The sequence below is a fragment of the Lampetra planeri genome, chromosome 20 (assembly GCF_965212315.1).
Source record: "Lampetra planeri chromosome 20, kcLamPlan1.2.h2, whole genome shotgun sequence".
In the NCBI taxonomy this organism is placed as follows: Eukaryota; Metazoa; Chordata; class Hyperoartia; order Petromyzontiformes; family Petromyzontidae; genus Lampetra; species Lampetra planeri.
In genome coordinates, this window is record NC_136126.1 from 1,533,429 (window position 1) to 1,551,256 (window position 17,828).

Consider the following 17,828-nt stretch of genomic DNA (forward strand, 5'->3'; position numbering starts at 1 on the left):
GGAGAGATTCAAGGTTTGGAATTTGGGATGAGGGGGAGGAGCAGGAGGAGACACAGGGAAGAGGAGGACACGGAGGAGGAGCCGCGGTGGCTATGGGATGTTAACGACCTCGCCTGGTATACAGGAGGTTATAGGTTCGATTCCAAACTTGACGCCTGCTGTATATTTGGAGTTTGCGTGTTCTCCCCGTAGTCGCGTGGTTTTTTTCCGGGCCCTCCTGTGTTTTCCTCCATATTTAGAATCAACATCACGCGTTTAGAGTAGTAGGCTGCTACACATTTCCACTTGATGGGCCACATCGTTGAGCTATAATTTTCGATAGCCAGATCGCTTCAGAAAAATATCTTCACAACTCAGTGGGCCTTACCTGGTAAAAGAAAAACAGAGTTGAGTTGAGGAGGACGATTTCAGTTCCAGTTTCATTTATTTGGTATAGCCATGTGAGCCATTCGGCTCTTGAATCGGGTGCAACCGCAACAAACAAAAAACTAAAACATGAACAAGAAAACATCTTAAAGTGACTATGCGCAAACAGAAAAATCCAGGAAAAAACTGCAAAGTCTTCCAGAAAAAAAAGCACCGTATAACACCAACGCTGTGCAAAAATCCCAGTGGGATGCAAGTCAAACAACAACCACAACGATGAGACGCGGGGAGAGAACTGTTCAGGTTTTCGGTGAGCGCCCTCTTGTGACTGGTAAACATCACCCGTTTTATTTTCTTGCTGTGGATTTCACACCTGATGATGATTGCTTGTGTTGCAGTCGAAACGTCGTGAGAATTTTTATTGTTTTATATTTATATCATTTTATTATTTCCCTTCTACGTGACTTTACCGAAAGAACCAAGAATATGAATCCCTTCAGTCACGAAAGCTTTAAATCAAAATTTAAAATCACCCGTGTAAATTGAAATTATTGACAGTAACAACAACAACAAAACACGCCTATCAGCCTCGGGGTCTTCTAGACCAATGTCTCCCGGCAGCATTTGTTGAAGCGCGCGCAGTCTGAAGCGGTCTCGAATCCCAGGGTTTCATCAGCTTGGTGTAGCCACTGCCAAACGATTCCGAAATCTCGCCGTGTACTGACGCTGCATCTACAATGCAGTTTACAATGCCACCAGGTTTATATAGCTTCGCAGGTGTCCACTCGCCACTGACGTTAACCGTGATCGGCGAATCGGAACTCGGATCGCCGGGGTTAATTTTGAGTAATGCGCTAACCACTGCGCCACCGCTCCCCCCACCCACCCCCTACCCCCCACCCACGTTGCGAGTTCGATATGCAATGGAGAGAGCTCATCAATATGTTATTATATGGCGAGGTCAATCGTGAAAGTCGCGCTGCAGTGATGTGGGCCGTGATAATGAACTACAACTGGCCCGTTATTGATGCGAGTTCTTCATGTGCATCACAAAAGGGGATTAAATAAATGACAAATAGTAATTTGTGGTGCGCTACCAAATACAAGACCCGCACGGCATGGGGAGGCCCTCATCCAGCAGCGGAGTGGCAGATTGAGTGGTTGGTGAGTGGGTGAAGGCATGAATGAGTGGGTAGGTGAGTGAGTGGATGAGTGGGTCAGTGAGTGAGTGGGTGAGTGGGGTGAGTGAGGGGGTGGGTGAGTTGGGTGAGTTGGGTGAGTGAGTGTATGTTGAACTTCTTTCGTACCCTAGGTAGCAAGCCGTGCTAATCGGAGGTGCGAGGGGGAGTGGGTGTGGGTTGCGGAGTGAACCGGTGAATTATTGAGTGAGTGAGTGGGTGAGTGAGTGAGTGGGTGAGTGAGTGAGTAGGTGAGTGAGTGGGTGAGTGAGTGGGTGAGTGAGTGGGTGAGTGAGTGAGTTGGGTGAGTGAGTTGGTTGGGTGAGTGAGGTGGGTGAGTTGGGTGAGTGAGGTGGGTGGGTGAATGAGTGGGTGAGTGAATGAGTGGGTGAGTGAGTTCTGCGAGTGAGTGGGTGAGTGAGTGGGTGATTGAGTGAGTTGGGCGAGTGAGTGAGTTGGGTGAGTGAGGTGGGTGAGTTGGGCGAGTGAGGCGGGTGAGTTGGGTGAGTGAGTTGGGTGAGTAGGTGAATGAGTGGGTGAGTGAGTGGGTGAGTGAGTTGGTGAGTGGGTGGGTGAGTGAGTGCAGCACAGACTTCGTGTTTCTAACAACAACAACAACACGAGTCCATGACGGCCGGCACTGCACTGCTATAACAAGCAAGTCCCGACATCACCGAGTGAAACAGTCGCCCCAAATCGACATGTTGGTGTTTCCGCAACTTAATTTGAATACAAATTGTTTGTTAAAATGTGTCCGAGTCAACTTCTTTTTCGACGGGAAATCTATTTCACTCAATATCGATTTGTGTTTCCGCCACCTTCTCGATTGTTTTGTGTTCCTGTCTGTAACGCGGTTGTTTTGGTTGCTTCTGCTTGCCAAGATGTCTATCTGCTCCGTTGTTGCGAACCGGTTGCAATGCCGCACACATTCCCTCTCGTCGCGTTCGCCAAACAAAGCCACGGTCGCAAATTCGTCACGAGGAGTTCGAGCAGAAACCGGCATCGCCTAAAGGGGCCGTCCATAAATGACGTCACGCGATTTTGGACGATTTTTGACCCCCCCTCCCCTTTCGTCACACGGCGTCACAAAAAGTCAGACCCCACTCAAATGTGACGTCACAAAGCTCTGCTCCCCCCCCCCCCCCAAATAAAAGATGCTTCAAGTCGCTTTAAACTATTGTTATTGTATTGCGCTGCACTCTGATGTTGTAGGAGAAAACATTTATTACAAAGTCTATTTAATTAAGTAGAACGTGTTGTCTATATTCATTTAAAGTTGCGCATTTTGACGTGGCGTCACATTTCTCACCCCCCCCCCCGTCACACATCGTCACAAATGTCTGCCCCCTCCCCCCAAGATGCGTGACGTCATTTATGGACGGCCCCAAAGCGGCCAAACTCGAGCCGATCTATTTAGACGGCCGATGAGAGTGAATGTCCTGATCACGCGGCTCATGTCACGTGGCGATCGTCACGTGATTCCGTGTTACTGACCGCATGAAGGAGCTGTAACCGCGAGATTGATGCCACCTCGTGTGGTTCCCCGCACGCGAACTGCCTGGGCTCATGGGCCGAATGAGAGACATCGTTCTTCCGATATCAGGAAAGCCACTGGGAGCTCTGCACTTTTAAATCAGGATTGGAAACTCATTTCTTTAGAACTTATTTGCGTGTGTTGAGTTTGCTGTCCTTCCACCGCACCTCCGATGCGCGCGGTCGGCTACGTGCGGTGCGAAAGAAGTTCAACGTCTCTCGAGGTTGATAATACAGATAATCGTCATCACGCAATCGGATTACGTTTACCTGAATACGTCATCGCGCCATTGATGTCACCGCGCAGCGCCCCGTATTCACTAACCTACGAACGTAATGACGTCACTGGCGCCGTAAGAGAGCGTAGCCTGCGTGATGACATCTTCACGCGCTCATGTAATTGTTCACGTGAGTGCGCGCGCGCGTAATGATGTCACTGCAGAGACGGCGACGATGACGTTGTGCTATGACGTCGGGCGGAGCACAGAGCGTGGCTACGTCACAGGCTCCGTACGAACGTTCTGACGTACGAGTCCTGTGACCAACAGAGGGCAGCAGAGCACCGCACTGAGTAGCGCGTCACGAACACGGAGTGTTATAGAATCTAAAGTGACAGTAACTTTCCCTGCGTTGTATATTCGTCCACCTCGTTTCACGGCTCATTTAACGTGCAAGCAAGCGCCACGCGTTGTCCAAAATTGTTAACCTAACAATTGCCACAAGCGCGAGCGTGCGCGGTGACGTCACGCGCGCGTGCGTGGTGACGTCACGCGCGCGGCTCTCACGCCGACGTCGCCCACAATTAGCGTACGCGATGACATCACTGGCGGGTTTGCAGGCCGTTACGTGCGGGGGGCGGGGGAGCGTCACGTGACGATGAATACGCTGCAGGCGTTTCACGAAATCATCGACGATTGCTGATTCCGCACGCCTGGCAATGTCTTTGGCGCACGGGAAACGTTCAGCCACGATTAGTCATTGTAAAGGCAAATCACAATACAGTCCTAGTTTGATTAATCGATTCGTTGTAACGAAAAAGCGCGGGGATTATCGTCGAATCGTTACGCCTTTACTTGAGTTTCGGGATCGTGACGTCACAATAGGCCACGGTCTTTGTTTATCTTTGTGATGACGTATGCGTTGGTATTACAGAAAGATCGTCATCACGCAATCGGATTACGTTTACCTGAGGACGTCATCGCGCCGATGATGTCACCGCGCTGCGCCCCGTATTTCCATACCTGCGAACGTGATGACGTCACTGGCGCGCCGTAAGAGAGCGTAGCCTGCGTGATGACATCATCACGCACTCATGTAATTTTTTATGTGAGTGCGCCCGCGGAATGATGTCACTGCAGAGATACGGCGACGATGACGTTATGCTATGACGTCAGGCGGAGCACAGAGCGTGGCTACGTCACAGTCTCCGTACGAACGTTCTGACGTACGAGTCTTGTGACGTCATAACGCAGCCGTCACAACGGGCGGAGTCTCGAGGCGCGGGGGTCTTCGCTGCCAGCGGCTCCGTTATTTCAGCGTCAAACAACAACAACGACAACAACAAAAAACAACAACACAATCAAGAACAACAACGATAGCAACGCACCCTGCTGCTGGCCGGGCCGGCGTGAACATGAGCTGGGGTGTGGATCTCTGGGTGAGTTTTGGTGAGGGGGGTCTGGTGTGGATGATTACAGGCCGGGCTTCGAGCTTGTCAAGAGTGGCTGTGAGATCAGGCAAGGCCGTAGGCTGAGGCCTAGCTAGGTAAAAAAAAAATATTTATTTTACAAAAATGCTGCATACCGTGTAAATTGTTTTAATGCATTTATCAGGTGCTAGGTGGATTATCATTTCGTAGGATTGTGAAGAGGTGACACCGCGGCTTGCGGAGGCCTTCATCGAGCAGTGGATTGACCATGACTCGTGATGATAGATAACGGTATGGAGCAGTAACGATGTTGGAACAAGCGTAGCGCGTTGTTTAACAATGGCACGCAGCGTCATATTGAATGCTCTATTGTACATTTGTGTGTATACGCTATTGCTGTTACTCTGTCGGTCTGGCTCCCGCCCTGTGTGTGAGAGGGGTGGTTTTCAGCTGACTTATACGTCTGGTTTGAGACGCGTTGGCGATATGCGCAACATTGCGTTTGCATACTTTATCCAGCAGTGGATCGATCGTGGCCGATGCTAATCAGAAACGGGCTTCGCTGCCTTTATATTGGCTTTACTGATTATGAGAATCCTATATGTACTTGTAAGTGTTTGGCGCGAAACTTTGAGCAAGATATAACATTAGGCAGACCCAGCATTGATGAGTGAAACTGATCCATCCTTCTAGCGTAACATTCTATTAACAACAACAAAAAATATATCGGATTCCTCCAGTCAAAATAGAGATTCAGATTCTGATATTAAATGTAGGTAGTAGTCCTGTTAGAACATCATCATAATCTCACATGATTCAATCCAGTCACTATCGTCCGTATCGGTATTCAATGTTAAAGTTACCGTATTGTATTACTCTGTATGCAGTGCGTAATGTTTGTGTACAAAGCCCTCGCGACCTTTTGAACTAATTGGTCTCTTTATTAAATACTCTCATTATTTCCAGGGTTTGTTTATGTTCAGATTATTGTGTGTAGTGAGTGGATAAGAGAGTGTCAGCTTTCTATGTTGGTAACGTACAAATTGGACGACGGTCTCTGCAAATTCGTATAGCTCTCAATAAGGTGTCGTTAAGAAGAAGTGTTGCTGTGTTTCCTTTGTCAGTGGAGTTTCCACCACGTTCGTGTATAGTCTGCAATAAATCGCAAGCAGCGACGAAAGGGCAAAGCGAATTATTTTTTACGTACGATAGTGAGCATCCAACAGCAGCTTGTGTTGGAGAATGAACTCACAGACAGCCAGATCACATGAGAGCACAGGGCAAGCAATCGAGTGTGTTTCACATGCAGCCCTTCGTTAATCCACTGCTAGATGCAGCCCCCCCCCACCCCCCGTTGGAATTTTTTGGGACCATACTTAGCTTGGTGAGGGAGGAGGTGGAACAGGCCGGGTTCAGATATCACTTGTCGCTGACGTTTGCCGTGGCCAAGGATCAAACTCCGGATGTCAGGTTGGTCCATAAGCACAGTTGCGATAGCACGCCACTGCATCACCCACTCAAACGTATTTAACACCCCCCCCCCCCCCCCTAAGAAAACAACCTCAAGTAGCATAACATTGTAGTCCATCAGCCCCGAGAAGGGCTTATTTCACCAACGTTTTCCAAACAATGTTTTCAAGTTGAAACGGACAAATCCTGGAGCCCTTTTCCGGTTTTCCTTGCGTGTCATCAGCAGGGTGTGGCCCATCAAACAATCGCTGCTGGGTCGCCAAGACTTTTATAGCGAAGAGCCCTCCAGGAGCACCCAGATTCGCGTTTGATGTTCAAAGCTCGCAGACGTCCGAAGTTTTTGCAAGGAGAGTCTCGAGTGGTTTTTTTTTACAAAAGAAAAAGAGTGGGATTTTGTCCGTCGTTTAAATATGTTCTAGGGTTCACGGCTCCACTCGTGTTTAGGGCAAAGGACGGGGCTACTTGAGTATTGGGGGGGGGGGGCTACCTGAGTAGTGGGGGGGGGCTACTTGAGTAGTGGGGGGGGGCTACTTGGGTAGTGAAGGGGGGGCTACCTGAGTAGTGGGGGGGGGGGCTACCTGAGTAGTCGGGGGGGGCTACCTGAGTAGTGGGGGGGGGGCTGCCTGAGTAGTGGGGGGGGGGGCTACCTGAGTAGTGGGGGGGGGGGTTAGCAGAGGAGGTGGGGGGCTCTGAGCATTAGGAGAGGGGCAATGACCAGAGGCGCTCACTGTATGGGCTGGGGTAGTGACTGAGTGGGAGTGGCTGTGTGAAAGTGGGCGGGGCTGACGGGAGGAGCTGCCAGCTCCCCATGTGACCCGGTGGTCTCCCAGAATGTTCGTAGCTTCATTTATGTTGAGCCACAGTGGCCCTTGTGAGTCCAATGAATGAGCCACAGCCATGAGAGAGGACTGCCTACGTGGGTCGTGCGATTTTCCACGTTGGTGGAGCAGTGAAATGGGCTTGTGTGGCAGGTGCTTCATAGAGTGTTGCGTTGCAGGACCACGAGAGATGGCTTTGAAGAGATTGTGGCTGGTGATGATGGTGATCCTTGGAAACGGGAAGTTGTGCCATGTTAATCCCCCAGAGTGCCACTTTAGGCTGGCAGTGGCAGTGTATATTTGGCAACTGTCGCCTGCATACACTACGATCAGATGGCTCAGTGTATGTGAGTGTCTGAGTGAGTAGATGGGTGTGTAGATGTGTGTGTGTGTATGCAGGCACGTGGGCAACGGTAGTGTAGCAGTTAGCGCGCTGCGCTACAAACCTGGCGACCCGGGTTCGACTCCCGTTCACGGCCAACACCAGTGACGATTATCTGAACCGGGCCTGGGCCTCCCCTAGGTCGACTCAGCCTCAAATGAGTACCTGGTGCGATGTGTCAACACCGCCACTGGGGAGACAAAGGCGGCCGGGCGTGGTGTTGGCCACCCACCCCCTCGTGTGCCGTGCCGGCCTTCATAGGTGCTCGCTAACAGCACTTGCCCCTACAGTCTGTTAAGGCTACATGGGGGATCTTTGTCTTTTTGTAGGCACGTGTATGCATGCAGGCATTTGTGGGGAGCGGTGGCATAGCAGTAAGCGCGCTGCGCTACGAACCCGGCCACCCGAGTTCGATTCTCGGTCACAGCTAACACCGGTGACGATTATCTGAACCGGTCCTGGGCCTCCTCTAGGTCGACTCAGCCTCAAATGAGCACCTCGTGTGGTGTGCAAACATCGCCACTGGGGGAGATAAAGGCGGTCGGGCGTGGTGTTAGCCACTCACCCCGTTTTGTACGTTTCCGGCCTCCATAGGTCCTACTCGCTATCAGCACTTGCACCAATATTCTGTGAAAGGCTATACGGGGCATCTTTGTCTTTGCAGGAATGTGTGCGAGAGAGATGGGCGTGGGGGAGGGTGCTGATCACCCTCCCCCACCCCCATCCTCGCGTGCCATGCCAGCCCTAATAGGTGCTCGCCAACAGATACTATGTTGGGTGACTAAATGTATGTGAGTGTAGGTGTACGAGTATGTGTGCATCTGTGTGAGTAAGGGCGTGGCTCTGACCACACCAACCCCCCTTTGTGTGCCAGTCCGGCCTTAATGCACTGGTCCCGATGGTCTGCAAAGACTAATGGGAGTCAGTGTGTGTGTATTTTAGTGAGTGATTGAGGGTTATTGTTGTGGACGCGTTTATTCGTGTTTGTTTCTATAATACGTGAATGTACGTGTGTTTTTTACGTGAGAAATCTTGACTTGAAGCTTTCGCAATTATTGGGAAATCGTTGAGCAAAATATGAGTGTGTGCATAATAAACTTAAGTGTGTTCTCTCAACAGCACTTGCCCCTGCAGGTCTGTTAAGGCTATACAGGGGAGCTTTCTCTTTGTGCGTAAGCGAATTGCCCGGTAAACATGCCAAGGTTGAATTTCGATTTAAAGCTTTCGTGACTGCATGGATTCATATATATTTGGGTCTTTCGGTAAAGTCACGTAGATAGGTTCAAAAATAATAAAATAAAAATAACTACGACGTTTCGATCGCAACAAAAGCGACCGTCCTGAAGGGTCTATGTTTGTCCAGTAAAATACAACGCGGATTTATATAGCATTGAGATGCTGTACAAAAAACAGTTGGCGAATGCAGTGGAAATAGAGAAGCGGCCGGTCATAGTGAGTGAGTCAAAGGGAAGTTCTTCATCTTAGATTGCAACGGGGGCAGGGAATCAGTCGAAAGCGCACATACTGCTGGGGGAAGTGAGTTTTAAATTGGGGTAGCATTGGAGGGTGAGCGATCTCCCCACTGTGTTCATGAACAACGTGTGTTTAATGTGTTGGTTAAGATTGGGGGCTTGTTAGTGAGTGTCTGTGAGTTTCTACGTTTGTTCGGGGTAGGATTAGAACACCGGAGTGTGTCTGTAAGAGAGTTTGCATATGTCTTTCTGGATTAGGGTGTGTGGCGCCTGAGAGTGAGTCTACATATGTAATCGTCAAAGGTGGCACATTTTAATCGGTCCTGGGGCAACTCAGCCTGAAGCGAGTACACGCTTGCGATGTGTAAACATCATAATTGGGAAGACAATGGTGGCCAGACGTGGTTAATGGTCACCCAGCACCACCTGTACTATTGCGGCAGTCATAGGTGCTCGTATGCATGTTGCACTTCTTTCGCACCGTACGTACCCAACCGCGTTCACCTGGAGGTGCGTGGCCAAGGACAAACTCAACACAGAAAAGCTTCCTCTGAAGAAATTAGTTTTCAATCCAGATTCAAACGTGCTCGATAACAGCCCTTGCCTCAACAGTCTGTTAAAGTCTCTGTCCTGTGTAATTGTGCGCGTGAGTGTGAGCTCGGGTTATGGTGACTCGAGTGTGTCCGTGAGTTGGCAGTGTGAGCGCGTGTGAGTGGCCCGGCCGCAAAAGCGCATTCACAGCTCGAGACGAGAGATAAGAGGGTGTGTCTGGAGCGTGCGCAGTGACGGCGGCGGCGGCGCTCGGGATGTGGGTGATAGCCGTCGCTTTTCCCGTCACTCCAGGGCACTACGGTCTCAGCCACCCCCCCCCAGCACTAGCAGCGCAGGCCAGCCCCACCGCGTGCAATATTACCCCCATGCACAACACATCGACCGTTCAGTACAGCCTGGTCCAGATGTCTTGTGACCCCCCAATTTATTATCTAATACTTAACATTTTTTTTAACGAAAGGTTTATTTAAAACAGAAAAGAATACATGTATGCAAAGGAAAAACAATGTTAGGGGTCAGTTAATTGGGAGGGGTCACAATACATCTGGACCACCATGTACAACCGGATCCTATGTATAACGTCACTCCACCCCCGCCCCATGCACTTATCACGCATTACATCTCCCGTCGTCACTACACATCGTCACTGCAGCTAGCCTGTACTGTGAGTAACATCGCAAGCTTTGCCAGACATCAATATTATAGTCCCCAGCCTACCAGGCCAGACACGCCACTGCCAGCACAGTCCATCCCATCTACGTGCAGACGTCATCCCCTCCGCTATTCACCAACACTGCACTCCCAAGCATGTCACGTGTAACATCATAGATTTCACTGTAGATCAACAGCAGTCTTATCTGCACCATGTGCAACATTATAAACGTCACTATATATCAACAAAACAGCCAGTCTTACAATGTGTGTGACATCACCCCCTTCACTATACATCACCATTACGCCTCCAACCTTACCACGTATGACATCATCCCTTTCACCCCCCACCCCCCTTCGACATACATCAACACCAATTACCTTATGTGACATCACCCCCTTCACTTTACATTATTACCACGTGTGGTGACATCATCCCCATGCACTCCACGATGTGCGACACCTCTTGCCATTCACTGCTAAGTCTGGTAGATGAAGGCAGGTAGTCAGTTCTGTTGTTCAAAGCAGATGAGAACCCATTGGTGCAAATTATTATTTTGTGCAGACCTCAAACAAAGGGAGGAGGAAAAAAAACCTGCGACTACTCTGTTGATTGCTACACCTAAAAACATGCTGGTTATTCTCCTTAATTGACAAATGACACTTTTTTCCCCCGGTAATTATGAAAATGGCGGGGGGGGGGGGTGACGCCACGTGATAAAATGGTTCCTGATGCAGTTTACGCCGGATCGTGCTTTGTGTGCTAACCTGGCAAAGCTGTTTGGTGGCCAAGACTTCGGAAAGGCCAATCTGGCAAAGCCGTTGTGCCGCCAGGACTCTGGAAATCATTTTACTTCTTGACGTGCATCCCTTCGGGGGCTAAAAATACTGTACGCGTACAACCCGCAGCGCCTTTCCAAACGTCCGTTTGGGTGAGCGCGGGGCGTCTATTTATGTGTGCGTTGCTGGCCTTGCCTCGGCGTCGTGAGGGATGATCCCAGTTTTGGGGAGGGGAGTGTGAGGGCTGCCTGGTTGTCTGTATCTGGTTGGAAAAAAACTCTGAGAATTTAAAAGCTTAGGTTTGGAAAGTAGCCGGTTGGTTCAGAGGTCAGAACGTTGAGCACCGAGGCCAAGGCCTCCTGAGGCTCTGACCTCCAGAGGATCTGGGTTAAGATCCAGGCACCTGCCTGTGATTAAACTGGGTTCTCATGTGTTGCAAGTGGACAGTCTTAGCCGGGTCACCACTGACATCACACAAGAAAAAAATCCATAGCATTAAATGTAACCAGCTGTGTCACGCGACACTCATTATGCTTCACTGAGAGTAATGCCTGTGGTATGATTCGGGCCTCGCACTCCTCGGACATCTTATCAAATGTGTCCAGCAAGGCGACGTATCATCATCAACCATCTTCAGTCCTCTGCTGGAGTAAGGCCTCGCGAAGCTGCCATGATCTTTCATGATCCTGCGATGCAATAATCCATCAAGCACCACCAGCACGCCTGCTGATTTTCTCGCTTTTTCACCTTGCTGGACATCCTCTTGGATGCATTCCATTATTCTTGACCATCTTCCACTGGCAATGCCCACTGTTTATTTTTCTATGATTTTTCAATGATGTCAGCAACCAGTGTATAGTCTCTAATCGATGTGTTCCTCTTTCAGTCTCGGTGCAATGCTTCTTTTCAGTTTCTTTTCTGAAGTGTTTTTTTATCTCCTAGCGACCCTGTTTCTGATCCGTATGTCTCCGCGGTGCAGTGTGTACTGATAAGAGAGAACACAACTGACTTCTTCTGGCACGTTGCTTTGTTACTTTTCATTATTAAGTGCAGCTTTCTAAAAGCACTCCAAACTTCCTCTCGTCCGCCTCTTGGTTTCATTTTTAAAAAAAGGCAACGTAAGCTCTGTGAACATCTTTTATCCGCTTAAGTTTTACCCAATCTGGCCACGCCTGCCTTGTGTCCTCTGAAAGACGGAGCCTCTCTGCCCACTTGGCTGATCTGGGTCTTGGTCAGCTTGACCTCTGCATTCCTGTGTCAAGTGCCGCATTTTTAGGACAAAAGGCCCTGGGGGGTGACTTGTTGCAGAAGTGTGCGGTGCTAGCCCTGGTTAATTCTGCGGGTTTCATCATCGTCATCAGCTGTGATCAATCCACTGCTGAATGAAGGCCTCCCCGAGCCGCAGCCATGTCTTGCAATGCTACGATGTGGCCATATTTGACACGGTGGTGAGATGTTAACTACCTCGCCTGGTATACAGGAGGTTGTGGGTTCAATCACGACCCTGATCCCTGTATATTTGGAGTTTGCATGTTCTCCCCGTGTTTGCGTGGATTTTCGTCCGGATCCTCCAATTTTTCTCTACGCGTTTATAAACATGCTTTTTGAGTATTTGGCTACTGCTATAAATTTGTGATGATAAGCCACTTCGTTGAGCTATCATTTGTGGACAGGTCGCTTCTGAAAAAGAGTTATATCGCTCAGTGGGCCTTACCTGGTAAAAACTTAACATAGTTTTAAAATAGTTCGTAAAATATGTGCCATCTGTTTCGCGATGGACTTGATCCCTCGACATTATTTGAAAAAGAGTCGGCCATCTGTGCCGACGCTACAATCCAAATGTTCCACATTTGAAAATGACACCGCAAATTACTCAATTAGGTTAAACCACATTGCAACATCGCAACAACTGCCAAAACTGCTGCAGACTTTGTGAAACGTGGTTGCCCTTCGTGATAGTGGGGAGCTTGAGATCACTACCGGTGGCAGATATATAAATCTGTCCTGGGCCTCCCCTAGGTCGACTCAGCCTTAAATGGGTACACCTGCTGTGGCGTGTAAATGTCAGAACTGGGAAGACAAAGGCGGTCGGGCGTGGTGTTGGCCATCGACCCCCTCGTGTGCCATGCTAGCCTTTATAGGTGCTCGCCAACAGCACTTAGTTTGTTGTCCATTCCCCGCACCTCCGATTAGCACGGTTGGCTACGTACGGTGTCACAAAAAAGTTCAACATACGTACACACACACTCGCCCCAACAGCCTGTAAAAAGCTATACGGGGGATATCCTTGTCTTTGTGATCGCCTTTGCTCAAGGAGAGTGGCACGGATACTAAATTTAATTATTATTCGATGATGAAAGGGACCGGCCTGAGTCCTTGACGGCATCTCGGTGTTGGAATGCGAATCCCTCCGCTCAGCCTGGCACACGCACGCCGGCGCGAGTCCCGACGCTGTTCTTGGCACACGGCACACGCGCCCAGGGGGAAACGATGCCAAGTTAGCGGGCGCTTGCAATAGTTTTACGGGTTTGAGGGCTGCCAAAGTGGAATGCTTTGCGCTGAAGTGGCCGTAACTGAGCATCGCGTTGCGTGATTACACTAATGGAGGTTTAATAATTAATGCGGAATATGCGGCCGTATGGATATATTTAAACGCGTGAGGATTTACTACGTGGGTGCGCGTCGTGTTTTTTCCCAAAAACAACAACCGAGTTGCCTGCTTTAGGTTAATAATTGCCCTGCGTTAGTGAGAATGCTGCCGTGTAAGTGTCATGGTCAGCACACTGGACTTGCAATCCAGAGGGCGGTAGTCCGGCCTTCTGGCGCAGCAGTTAAATAAAAAAAAAGTTGGTGCAAGATTCTTTGCCCACCCAGCGGTAGTAATTGGTAAAATCGTCAGTTAATCCGCACCTCCGATTAGCACGGTTGGCTACGTACGGTGCGAAAGAGGTTTAACGTGCGTCCATACAATCGGTGGGCGGGTCGTACGTGGTGGAGCATTGTGTGGGTGCCAAAACCTCTTCCAAGACGTCTGGCCAGCGTGGAAGATGAGGCCAAATACCCTTGAGAGGGGGTCACTAGAGTTTCTTCCTTTGGAGGACCTCTTGCAAACAAGTCACATTGAGCAAGCAATTACAGAGCTGCCTTGTGCCTTTTCATTCATGCGCTCAATCCTCGTTGAGAACTCTCAAGATAATCGTTCGTTTTTTTTTTGGGGATGGTCCTTGCAAAACGTCGTCATGTTTTGTCCAATTCCCTTTTTTGTTGAGCACTTTGCACGTGGGAGGAAAGCGGAGCACTCGGGGAGCACCCGCCACGTATGTAAAGGGTTGTCTCACACTAGTGCACACGCAGATGGGTCAGGAACCCACCTGCTGTGCTGCACTTCCCTGACCACGTCACAGCCCCAGAGGTTCGGTGTCTCACAGCAAACTTAACTTAATTACATTCATAAAGCGCTTTAACCAAAGCTCTGTACAGTGAATTAACAATGGTACAAAACATACCGTGGCATGCGACGAGATGGGATGACGCGCGGCAAATGTTATAAATATGAGGACGACAATGATGATGATGCGTAAGAGGAAACGGAGGTGAAGATGGCAAGATGAATGAGTCGATGGAGGGTGACTATGGAGACGTGGAGGGTGTCAGTGATGACGCGCGGGAGGGGTAGGCGATGAAGGGGGTAGGCGAGTGAGAGTAGATGGGTCGTTAAGGAGGAGTGAAAGATAGAGAGAGTTGGGTTATCTTTGTATTATCCACCAATCGGAACGTATACGAACACCAAAGTGCACTTCTCAAGGTACCGGATTGCAGGCGTGCATTGTGGTTAAGCAAAGAAATAAGCGCAGCAGCCTATCGGCAGTGTTCTTGTTACGCGTGCGCAGAGACGTGACCATTATTGGGCAGGGCATCAACATTTATGAGAGAAAAAAAATGAGTTGAATGGAAAATGTTGAGTTTTGGATGATGGCTACAGATTGGTTGGAGTATTTTTCAGAAGGGTCGTGTTTCACACTACAGTCCATCCATCTGTCGCTCTGTGCGTCCAACCATCCATCCATCTGTCTATCCATCTGTCCAACTGTCTTGTCAATTCGAATATCCATCCATCTGTCAATATTTTTTTTCATCTGTCTATCTTTCTGTCCATCCGCCTGTAGAAATGTAAATCCATCGGTCTGTCCGTCAATCCATCTGTCAGTTCATCTGTATTTATTTTTCTGTCCATCTGTCCAACCATCCGTTCCACCACCCCGTACATCTGAATGCCATCTATCATCTATCTCTTTGCCTGTCTGTCCTTCCATCCATTCCTCCATCTGTCTATCTGCCTGCTATTTGGAGGTTATTGGAGTGTGCGAGGGTTGGACAGAATGGGGGGGGGGGAAATTGCAGCCCACAGAGGATGCTTGGCGGTTTTGCGTTTTAACAATGCGTCGGCACAACTCTTCACTGTAGTTCTCTAAACGGCTGGGCTGAGTGTGCATCAAAACGTACGGCCAAGTGAGCGTTTGGACAGAACGTGTGCTTCGTGTTCACTTTTAACGCTCACCGCAGGGTATATGTGGGGGTTGATTCGTAGAGGTGTGACGCTGCGTCTATCGGTCAATTCGGCACAGTGGCAAGATGTTAACTACCTCACCTGGTATATAGGAGGTCATGGGTTCGATCCCTACCGCGACACCTGTATATTTTGGAGTTTGCTTGTTCTCCCCGTGGTCGCATGGATGTTTCACTGGGACCTCTGGGTTTTCCTTCCTCATTTTGAAACATGCGTTTAGAGTATTTGGCTGCTATAAATGTCCACGTGATGATAAGCCACTTCGTTGAGCTATCATTTGTGGCAGCCAGGTCGCTTCTGAAAAAGAGCTATAGAGCTCAGTGGGCCTTACCTGGTAAAATACAAATAGTACAAAAATAAATCGTATCGGTTCGTGAGTTCGCTTGACATGCGGTGAATCGCGTGTGGCGCAATTGATCTTGATTTATTCGTACACGGTTTATGTCATGGGTTTACATGACCCCTAGAGCCATTAGAGGCCGCTTCCTTGGCCGCATTATGTTAAACAACGGATTCCTGAATCGAATAGTTGCAAGGGTCAATTCCTGGCCATGCCCACTCTCCTCAACTAACGGTGGCGAGCGACGTACGTGCTTCTCCCTGGCCTCCCGCTCTTCCCTGACCAAACACGCACTGACCAGCGCGGTGAAGTATGGTCATATAATGCCCATTACTGGCACGACATCGAAAGCCCCTGAGTGCCAGGCAGGCCCAGCCACACTTAGCTTCTGAGATCTGACGAGATCAATGCGGCCTTTTTGGGCGTGTGCTTTTTACTGGCTTTTACCGCCGCAACCGCAAACAAGCCGAGCAGTGTTGTGAGGCGATGGCGGCGAATGTCCGTTGTCAGCCCTTAGCAGATTGAATTCATTAGCGACCCCAAGACAGCGCCAGAGTGTACTGGGAGGGGAGGCAGCTGGGAAGCCGTTGCCCTAGGCAACTAAATTCATCCATTAAGGCTTTCCTTGGTTTCAGTGTTTTTTTAACGCTTGAAAGCATTCGCGGATTAGCCTCTGTCTGTCCGTCCATCAAGAACGGGGGTGGTGGGGTTACGATAACTGTCGGGAAGATTTTGTCCAGTACAAAGGAAACTTCGTCATGTAAAATTGCGTCGCTGTTCGGAGGGGACTTTCCCTCATTGCAAAACTCGACAAATGTATCAAAGGGTTGCCCAAAGCGTAGCGGCACAACCAGCGCTGAATGGACGTGTGACACGCCTCGGAGTCCCAGCCCTGCCGGCCCGAGGCGCGCCCGTCCGGGCAGAGCCGCTATCCGAGCCGCCGCGTGGTCTCATCGCGGCCTATGGGACGTGCTGCTCCCATCAACGAGCGCCACCGTTGCTGTCGGCAATTAAACGCCCTCGCCGAGGACAAACGCGCGTTGAAAAGCGTTGCGTTTTCATATTTGTTGTGTTAATGGCGCACACTGAGTGGGAGCTCAAAGTACAATGGTTGCAGTCATAAAACAAAACCTAATTGTGAAATGGGCTTGACCCAGATTATTTGTGTTTGTTTGCCGGGTCAGCATCTCAGGGTCACCTAATTATTTTACTCCTCCCCACAAGTGTCCTGCCGGAGTTCCGATTGGTGATGCAATTATGTCGCACTCGATTATGTAAACACTTACGTGATGTCACTTCCATGGGCTGTCACTTTCATGGGCTGTCACTTTTATCCCCATTACATTTTTAACACCACCTGTTTTGTATTTTTATACTTCATAATACGTTGACAAAAGACAAATAGTTCACTACTTTAGCCCACCGGTGTGTTGAAGCGTGAAACCACAACATTTACAATTTTTGAGTATGACGTTTCGCTGGTAATTGCATCCAGCATCATCGGGCAATTCGCCAGAATGGATGATGCTGGATGCAATTACCAGCGAAACGTCGTGCTAAAAAATTGTAAATGTTGTGGTTTCACGCTTCAACACACCGGTGGGCTAAAGTAGTGAACTATTTGTCTTTTGTCAACGTGACACTTTTTTGCTGATTGGCCATGTCGGGTGGTGGAGGGTTACGACACATTTATAAATAACGCGATCTAACCCAAAAACGTTTATTATGAATAATTTTGGTCGCGAAAGCCTACGTGTTAAACTGATTTTTATACTCAATTGTTTCTTGTTTTTTTGCAGTTTTGGTCACCCCCATTTTAGCCCAAATATCACACGTCCGCTTACGAAGCATCAACGATAGTTCCTCACGCGCTACGCGCAATGCTTGTTGCCGCGGGCTTCGTGAATCGGTGCATCGTCACGCGGCTCCCGAGCGGAGCGGTACGCTGTCGTGCCAGGCGCAGGGCTCGGCGACCTGCGGCTCTTTAAAGGGCCCCTTCGCGACGATATTTATTTAAGGACCATTGTCTCGTATTCACCACGGCTCTTGAAATGTTGAGAGTTTTTTTCGT

The 17,828-nt window shown here is 49.4% G+C and overlaps 1 protein-coding gene across 4 annotated transcripts in view; it reads left to right on the forward strand.

The window, feature by feature from the left end:
* Nucleotides 1-4,480: 4,480 nt before the first annotated feature.
* The window catches only part of FNBP1 (formin binding protein 1), a 70,281-nt gene continuing 56,933 nt past the window's right edge, over nucleotides 4,481-17,828 (forward strand). For all 4 annotated transcript variants that reach the window (XM_078603233.1, XM_078603229.1, XM_078603230.1 and 1 more), the window contains exon 1: nucleotides 4,481-4,734. In XM_078603233.1, the coding sequence (XP_078459359.1) occupies nucleotides 4,711-4,734 (24 nt within the window). In that variant the 5' untranslated portion in view covers nucleotides 4,481-4,710. The remainder of the gene's footprint in view (nucleotides 4,735-17,828) is intronic.